This window comes from Vigna unguiculata, chromosome 2, assembly GCF_037176805.1.
Source record: "Vigna unguiculata cultivar grain cowpea cultivar isolate G323 ecotype 2 chromosome 2, ASM3717680v1, whole genome shotgun sequence".
NCBI lineage: Eukaryota > Viridiplantae > Streptophyta > Magnoliopsida > Fabales > Fabaceae > Vigna > Vigna unguiculata.
In genome coordinates, this window is record NC_140793.1 from 6,640,100 (window position 1) to 6,649,177 (window position 9,078).

At 28.8% G+C, this 9,078-nt stretch overlaps 2 protein-coding genes across 2 annotated transcripts in view; one reads left to right on the forward strand and one right to left on the reverse strand.

Annotated features, from left to right (window-relative positions):
* Positions 1-2,058: 2,058 nt before the first annotated feature.
* The window catches only part of LOC146888279 (uncharacterized), a 7,139-nt gene continuing 119 nt past the window's right edge, over positions 2,059-9,078 (reverse strand). Inside the window, exons 2-6 of the mRNA XM_085670032.1 lie at positions 3,404-3,602; positions 3,110-3,292; positions 2,921-3,013; positions 2,662-2,769; positions 2,059-2,490 (exon numbers count right to left, since the gene is read on the reverse strand). Of these exons, the coding sequence (XP_085526158.1) occupies positions 2,059-2,490; positions 2,662-2,769; positions 2,921-3,013; positions 3,110-3,292; positions 3,404-3,602 (1,015 nt within the window). The remainder of the gene's footprint in view (positions 2,491-2,661; positions 2,770-2,920; positions 3,014-3,109; positions 3,293-3,403; positions 3,603-9,078) is intronic.
* On the forward strand, positions 4,811-8,048 carry LOC146888280 (uncharacterized). Its single transcript, XM_085669750.1, has 3 exons — positions 4,811-4,814; positions 5,277-6,214; positions 6,999-8,048. Exons 1-3 carry the CDS (start codon positions 4,811-4,813, stop codon positions 8,046-8,048), a joined length of 1,992 nt encoding a protein of 663 aa, XP_085525876.1.

Sequence of the window (9,078 nt, forward strand, 5' to 3'; positions counted from 1 at the left end):
TTTTTTACTGATAGTGCATTTTTAATTCCACCTTTTTTTTTAATTTCTTCTATTTTTCTTGTTAGTTTTCCAATGATTATTTACTAATTATTTTATTTACTTATTGGCCTTTAGATCAAGCTTGGAGAAGGAAGCAAGGTCACGCCCCTTGGATCTTGGCTTGAAGAACAAGAAGGATTCTTAGCCTTTAGATGTGATGACCAACCTTAGTCAACCCATGAAGCAAAGGAGCCTCCTTGCCTTGCCTTGATAGTCTCGGCCATGTATGAAGAGAAATGGGCCGAGCCCAATTTGAACCCCATCCTACGTTCCTTTCATGTCTTATGTATTATTGGAAAGCAAAGCCCAAACAATGACCCAATTTAAATCTACACTACTAGATTTACATGAACTTCTTCAAGTCTTTGTGATCTCTTTGGCCCATTTAAATAATGTGAGAAGCCCATTGAATTTGTGATCATCTAATGGGAGGCCCTTTTGAATCTTCTTCATCATTGATCTTGTAATTGGGCCTTTAAATGGGCTTGCATTTGAAATGAGGCTTGAAGGTGCACTTGGGCTTGTTGGGGTCACATCAAGAAGATCGACTATAGTGTGTGGTGCCACCTTGTGTCCTAGGCCTATCTGTAAAAATATAAACAATTAACTTTAAAAAAAATCAAAAATAAAAAATCAAACATATCGGATATAGACTTGGTAACAAATTACATCAAACCAGATGTGGACATCTGTAAGAACTAAAGAAAAAAAGCCTTATGGATGTCACCGAATGTCAACATTTGTAATACCTACAAAACTAAAAAAAAAAATTATGGACATCCATAATTCAATGCAGTATACTGAATGTCGATATCCGTAACACCTAAAAAACTAAAAAAAAATATTACGGATGTCGACATCTATAATACCTAAATATTAAAAAAAAAATCTTACGGATGTCGACGTCCGTAAGTCACTGCAATATATCAGATGTCGACATCCATAATACCAAAAAGTTAAAAAAGAAAAACTTATGAATATCGACATCCATAATTCAATATACTATATCGGATGTCCACATTCGTAATACGTCAAAACTTATAAAAAATATAACTACGGATGTTGACATCCGTAATTCTAATTACCACATCGGATGTCAACATCTGGTTTTATGCTTCTTCGAACAAATAACAGATTTAGTACACATGAACCAAACGCAATAACACATATGTAAAAAATGGGTACCGCCAAGTCTCACTACAAGAAAAAGTAACTATAGTGATACTAATATTCATCACTAAAAGTTATAAATATGTCACAAATATCATCTTGTGACAATAATTTAGATGTCACTATTATCTTTGTCACTATTGTACTTGTGACAATAATTTTAAATGTCACTAAAATCAAAGTTTATTATGACAAAATTAATTATCACTAATAATTTTATGTAATAGTGACAATAATAAAATATCACAAATATATAAGACAATAGTGATACATTTATTGTCACTAGAGTATTATATGTAATAGTGATAATAACTAGATATCACAAATATAAAAGAGAATGAAAATAAATTGGTTGTAACTATTATTAATTATAATAATAATAATAATAATAATAATAGTTATTCTTATTCTTATTATATTTTAAAATTTTATGTGATAATTATTTTTAATTATTAATAGTTTATCATTTATTATTATTATTATTAAAAATGATAATATCAATTAAATAAAAACGAGGTATCAATTAAAATAAAATAACATAAAATGTAAACACAAAGTATCCATTACATTTAAAATAATAAACTAAAATGTTGAACAATAAATCTAAATAATACGTGAAATGAGATCTAATTACAATTAAACTAAATAACTACTTAAAAATAACAATAAATATATATAGTATCTTCAAGGATTTTGATCTTGCCTCCAAGGATATTGATCCTGCAAAATAAAACAAAGTAAACCATTAATATCAATAAAGGAAATAATTAATAATACTTTAGAAATATATAAAGATGAAATTATAGACACATTAATTAAAAAATTTAAATATTAATAATACAACTTACTTCATTTTGAGGAAACATTTGATCCACTAAATGATAGATTTTCTAATAAATTAGCCATTTGACGTTCCATCTCTATTTCAATATCTTGCTTCATTAGATCACGTTGAGTTCTCAAAGCAAGTTCTTGATCTTCAATTAATTGTCGTTGAGATTGCAATTCATTATGAAGTTGAGTGTTGGTTTCTTCTTGATTTTGAATGATGCTATTCAATTTTTGAACTTCTAACTCTAGATCACTTGCTCTTTTTTGTGCATTCTCCACTTCATTTTGTACAATTTGTCTCTCTATATTTTTCTTTGTGATTGATATAGTTCCCATACCTTGTGAATGATTTGGTGTTGTTCCTAGTACAAATGAAAAATGTTTAACCAATGGTACAGGTGCTTTCGAAATTTCTTCCTCGTACACCTCACCCACATTTTTTAAATTATCCTGTACAATATTAAGACAAAATAATTAACATTTAAAATATTTAGTAATAGTAAAATAAAAGCGTTTTGAATTTGATTAGATCAAATAAAGAAACATATTTGCACAAATTAGTAATAATAAAATATAACTTGTATATATTAAAATAAAAGTTAGAGTATTTTCTTTACTTACCATAATTTCTTCTCCATTGGGAATACACCAATTTCCATTAGATTTCATACGTGTAGCCTTCCATACTTCCACTGCACTTGGCCATTCCTCACTTTTTGATTCTTCTTTCTTTTGAAAAAATAAAAAAGAAGATAATGTGATGTTAGATTAAATAAAAGAACAAAAACAAACTTGTATATGTGACATATAAAACAAATCATATAAAACCTAGTCAAAATTTGCACAAATTAGTATATATAAAACATAATAGTAGCTTTACCATCTCAAATGCCTTTTGGACAATTGATTTTGTGCCAATAACCGATTTAATCTTTTGTTTACTTTGACTAGCTTTATTTTTCAAGCTCCTTTCCTATAAATGTAGAAATAATTTAGTATTATAATATAAAATTACAAAAAAATTAAAATTCAACTTTAACATATAGATATAAAAAGAGAATAACTTTACCTTAAACTTTGAATCATTCCACTTGTTATTTATTAACCAATTCCAATCTTGAGGATGTATGCCATTTGGTCTACCTTTATTTTGAATGTATGTTTGATACAAGTGGTGATGTCTATTCCTATATTGCTTTTGCAATTGTTTCATTGCATGTTCTTTATCCTCTTCCTTCAAACATAATGCATCCTAAATGTGATAAAAAAAATAAAAAAGTTTCAAATATATCTTTGCCAAAATACATCAAATACATAAATAAAAATTTATTAAATACATTCACATTAATAGAGTTATACTAACCTCCATATGTTTCCACATTATAGTTAAATCATCCTCAGGTATCTCTTTCCATGTTTTAACTTTTAAAGGAGCTTTGTGACGTATACATACAGTAGCTTCAGCCTTGAAATATTTTGCATGTTTTCCACAAAGCTTGAAGTAGGGAGGAGGAAATTGGATATCAAAAGTTTTACCCAATACCATTAATTCTTCTCTTTTACTTGGGAGTTTTGCATTAATGATATGTCCACGTCTCTTTTTAACTACACGTTGATCTAAATGAAATTCGGAAAAAGAAATCAATACCAATATTAGTAATGGTTAATTTAGTTTTAGAAAAAACATGTTATACAAATACCTGGACATGTTTCAAATTCCTGAACCTTATCCAACTCAACCTTCTCTAACTCATAAGCATTGACCCTTTTAGAATTTAACCTTAATGGTCTAATTATCTACAAAATAAAAATAATCATAAAGAAATATCATGAAACTAAACATAAGCATTTATATATTCTAAGAGTCTCATTACATACCTTTTTCTTATTGTACTTTTCATCTTCTTCACTTGAAGATTGTAACTCTTCTAATTCTGTGGGCTTATACTCTTCATCATTCTCTTCATCTATTCTTCTTCCCTTCTTATTCTTGGTATTTTGAGTTAACACTCTCAAAGAAGAAACTTTACGTGATATTCCCAAAGCCTCAAATTTTGCTTCATTTATTGCAATTCTTTGTAGCCTCTCTTCTTCATACTTAGACATGTTTTTCATCTAAAAAATGACATATTTACATTACTAAAAAACAATGTTTAGACAGCTACAACTCAAAATAATTACAATTTAAAGTAATAAATCACAGTAATGAAAAATAAAAATTAATAACTTGGAGGGAAATTAAAACATGATGGAACTCATACCTTGGAGGATGAACCTTGATACAATAACTTGCTAAAATTTGTAGAACCCAACTGTAACTACCCCATAAAGACAATAAATTAGAAAGAAATAAAAGATATAAATTTACAGTAATGCATTCACTATGAGAAAAAAAGGGTATTTTGATATAACTTTATATTTATTGCATAGTTAAAATACAATGCAGAAATATATATGGATGACAATTTTTTTTATAAGAATCCAGTAACATCATATCATAAGCACAATCACCGTCCGTTTTGCTTTCGTACGCTTGGAGCTTGGAGAGATGATTAAAATGCAACGTTGAGTTTTAATATCACTCAACTTAAAATTCAAACGTGCAGGACCTGGAATTAAAATTGGGAGAAAAACAAAATAAAAATTTGACAAAAAGCCAAAGAATGAACCAGAATTGTGCAGCAATTTTTCACAGAGGAAGAAAAAAAGACTCATCTACCGGTGGCACTCATTGCAACGTGAATTGTACCTTGAGAAATTAATATCTTAAATGGGTAAAATTAAAACCTGAAAGATGAAACTCATACCTGAAAGGAGGAATTTGAAACTGTAACTTGCTAAATTTAATAGAGACCCGAACTATGATTGCACCAAATTTTACAGCCCCAACTACGATTGCACCAAATTTTAAGAAATAATGGTTGAACCATAATTTTGTTTCTAAACTGAAGAAGTAAAGATTTACCTGAGGGTGAGAAGGAGACGTAAATGTGAAAAATTGGAGAGCAGGGAATTTTTTGGACGTGAATGTGAAAAATTGGAAAGCGGGGAATTTGAGAACTTTTTGGGTAACTGTCACAGGTCTAGATGAACACACCTTTTTAATAAAATTAATTAACATAATAATTTATAATCATATTTATTTATTGTTCAATTACTGAATATCAAATGTCTCTTTGGTTTGAGCGCAAAATCAATTGATGCTATACTTACTTTATTGAAAAAAGCATTTCCAGACAGAAATAAAGTTCCCAACTCATATTTTGAGGCTCGAAAAATTATTCGTGAACTTGGGCATGATTACACAAAAATAGATGCTTGTGTTAATGATTGCATTCTTTATCGAGGTGATTATTTGAAATCCACTTCTCGCCCAACTTGTAAATTTTCTCGATATAAAGATCCACAAAAAAAGTTACCCCAGAAAGTTATGCGTTATTTTCCTTTAGCTCCAAGGTTACAACAATTGTATATGACATCGAATACGGCTAAAGAAATGAGGTGGCACAAAGATAGGCCTTTTAATGAAGATGGGAAAATGAGACACCCGGCTGATTCTATTGCTCGGAAGAATTTTGACTCACAATATCCATCTTTTGCGTCAGATTCACGCAATGTTAGACTTGGTTTAGCAAGTGATGGTTTCAATCCATTTGGAAATATGAGTACTTCATATAGCGTGTGGCCAGTTGTTCTAATTCCTTATAATTTGCCACCTTGGATGTGCATGAAAGATCCTTATTTCATAATGTCAACACTTATTCCTGGTCCCAAAGCTCTTGGAAATGGCATTGATGTGTATTTACAACCTTTGATTGATGAATTGAAAGAACTTTGGGATAATGGTGTACAGACATACGACGCATCAATGAAAGAAATGTTTCAATTATATGTCTCTATTTTGTGGACTATTAATGATTTTCCCGCGTATGGAAATCTATCAGGGTGGAGTACTAAAGGAAAATTTGTTTGTCCTTGTTGTAACAAGGATACATGGTCATTAAGTTTACCAAATGGAAAAAAAATTTGTTATATGGGAAGCCGTCGATTTTTGCCACTTGTTCATTCTTGGAGAAATAATGCAAAAGCTTTTGATGGCACTAAAGAAAGTCGTCCACCTCCTACACAATTATCTGGAGACGATATAGTTCGACAATATCAACAATTTGACCAAGTTAGTATTACTATATTTTTCTTAAAATCATTATTTCAAACTACTCTTATTTTCTATTATATTAAAAAGAAAATCTTAGTTAAAAATAAAAATCAAAGTAAAATATATTATTTAAAAAAAAAATATTTAAATATTATTATTAGATAATTTTATTAAATGACATATTTTGAATATATAAACTAATGTAATATAATATGTAATATATTATAATTTTATCTTATTTTTGGGAATTATTTTTAAATTTAAATAATAGTGATAGATAATATATTTCTTCTTCAACGTGAATCTAAACTAATCTAAGTAAAAGATAAAATAATATTATTTATGAGATAATTGGATTCATTGGCATTTAAATATATAAATTTAACAATATCTAAATTTTATTGTATTATGTTTGGTATACTTTATCCATATTATCAATTTTATCTTAGAATTATTTTTAAATTTAAACATTAGTAATAGATAATATATTTCTTTTTGAACGTGAATATAAATTAATTTAAGTAAAAGATAAAATAAAATAATTTTTTATTTTATCTTATATACTAACCAAATGGTTATATTTAAATATTATTTATTATTAGTATATAATTTTATTAAATGACATATTTTGAATATATAAATTAAAAAAATATCTAATTTAAATTGTATTAATTAAATAAATTAAAACAATAATTATTAATGTTTCTTAATTAATGGTGTTGTTTTTTTTTCATTAACTAATTCTTTATTTTTGTATTAGAATTAGTATATTCATATTTTTATTAATGATAAATATATACAGGTGACATTTGGTAAATTTGTCCAGAAAAGAAAGCGAGGAAAAATTCAACTACCAAAGAATTGGAAGAAGAAAAGTATTTTTTTTGAGTTGCCTTATTGGAAATGTCTAAAATTACGTCATAATTTAGATGTCATGCATATCGAAAAAAATGTTTGTGATAACATCATAGGAACATTGATGGATCTTGAAAAAAAGACAAAAGATAACATAAACTCCCGATTTGATCTTGCTCATATGGGCATACGTTCAGAGCTTCATCCAACAATGATTGAAGAAGGAAAATACACATTTCCATATGCATGTTATACCATGTCATCTCAAGAAAAACATGCATTTTGTCAATTTTTAGTTGATTTGAAGGTTCCCGATGGTTATTCATCCAATATTTCTCGGTGTATAGACGTTGAAGGGGGGAAAATATATGGGATGAAATGTCATGATTGTCATGTATTTCTACATCGCTTTCTCCCTCTTTCAATTCGTGGTGTTCTTCGAAAGGAAGTTTGTGAAGCCCTAATTGAACTTAGTCTTTTTTTTAGAGAGCTATGCTCTAAAACATTGAGTCTAGACACTTTACACCTACTAGAAAAAACTATAGTTGTAACCTTGTGCAAGCTAGAGAAAATATTCTCTCCTTCCTTTTTTGACATAATGGTCCATTTACCCATTCACTTAGCAAATGAGGCTAAGATTGCTAGCCCAGTGCAATATCGTTGGATGTATCCAGTTGAAAGGTATCTTCGTAGGCTAAAATCATATGTAAGAAATAAGGCTCGTCCAGAAGGATGTATAACTGAGGCTTATATTGCACAGGAGTGTGTGCACTTTTGTTCGAGGTATTTGGATGGGGTTGAGACAAGATTAAACAGATGTGGAAGAAATTATGAGGGTGATGTACATCAGTTAAATAAGTCAAAGCTAAAAATTTTTCTACAAGTTGGAAAAGCATTGCATACAAAGAAGTATGTTGAGTTAACTATAGCCGAACAAGAGCAAGCAAGAAATTATGTTCTCCAAAATTGTGATGATGTTTTGCCTTTTATTGGGTAAGTGATTTTCTTATATTGCACATTTATATTATTGTGGTTTTATGTAATTCAATATAATGATGTCTTTTTGTGATCAGACTACATAAACAGGAATTGGAGAAAACAAACTCACAAAATCTGGAACAAAGACATCAAAAAGAATTTTTTCAGTGGTTCAAAAAATATGTAAGAATCAATTAAACTTGCTTGGTTGTTATTATATAACTCAACCACATTTATCATTCTTATTTTTTTTATCAGGTTGCACATTTGAAAAGAGAAGGCAACATAAACAATGAGTCATTGTTTCACTTGGCTTGTGGACCAGATTCACGTATTTTTCGATATACAAGTTATTTGGTAAATGGTTGGAGGTTTAATGTAAAGGATCGAGATATGTACTTGAAATCACAAAATAGTGGAGTTTTAGTTAAAGGTGACGAGAATGCAGGTAACCTGGATTATTTTGGCATCTTAACAGATATTATTGAATTAATTTACTCTGGTGGAAATAATGTCATTTTATTTAAATGTGATTGGTGGGATGTGTATTCTAAAGGGAGAGGATACAAAGAAGATAAGTATGGATTTATTCTTATTAATAGTAAGCGCAAGTTGAAGATGAATGAACCATATGTTTTAGCTAGCCAAGTTCAACAAGTGTATTATGTTAAAGATACCAAAGACCCGAATTGGCTTGTAGTAGTGAAAACAAAGCCTCGAGATTGGTATGATATGCCAGAAGAAGCTATAAATGAAGCATGCCAAGAAAATGAAGAGATTGGCTCAATCTCATTTATATCCAATGAGTTTGACAAAGAACACGAGTTTTCTTTAGATAGAAAAGACCTAACTCAATCCACAACTGATGGAAATCCAATGATGCCTATGGAAGTTATTGACAAAGACGATGAAGAAAGCAATGATGAAAATATTGATTTAACAGAGGATGAAGAAAATGATATTATTGCTGAAGATGATAGTGATGATAATTAATTATTGTTTTATATAATTTCGTAACACAAATTTTGTTATTAGTTATGTTTATTTTA

Excerpts from the sequence above, each read along its gene's own strand:
- LOC146888280 (XM_085669750.1), top strand. Across the intron at positions 6,215-6,998 it reads AATATCAACAATTTGACCAA|GTGACATTTGGTAAATTTGT; the intron begins GTTAGTATTACT and ends AAATATATACAG.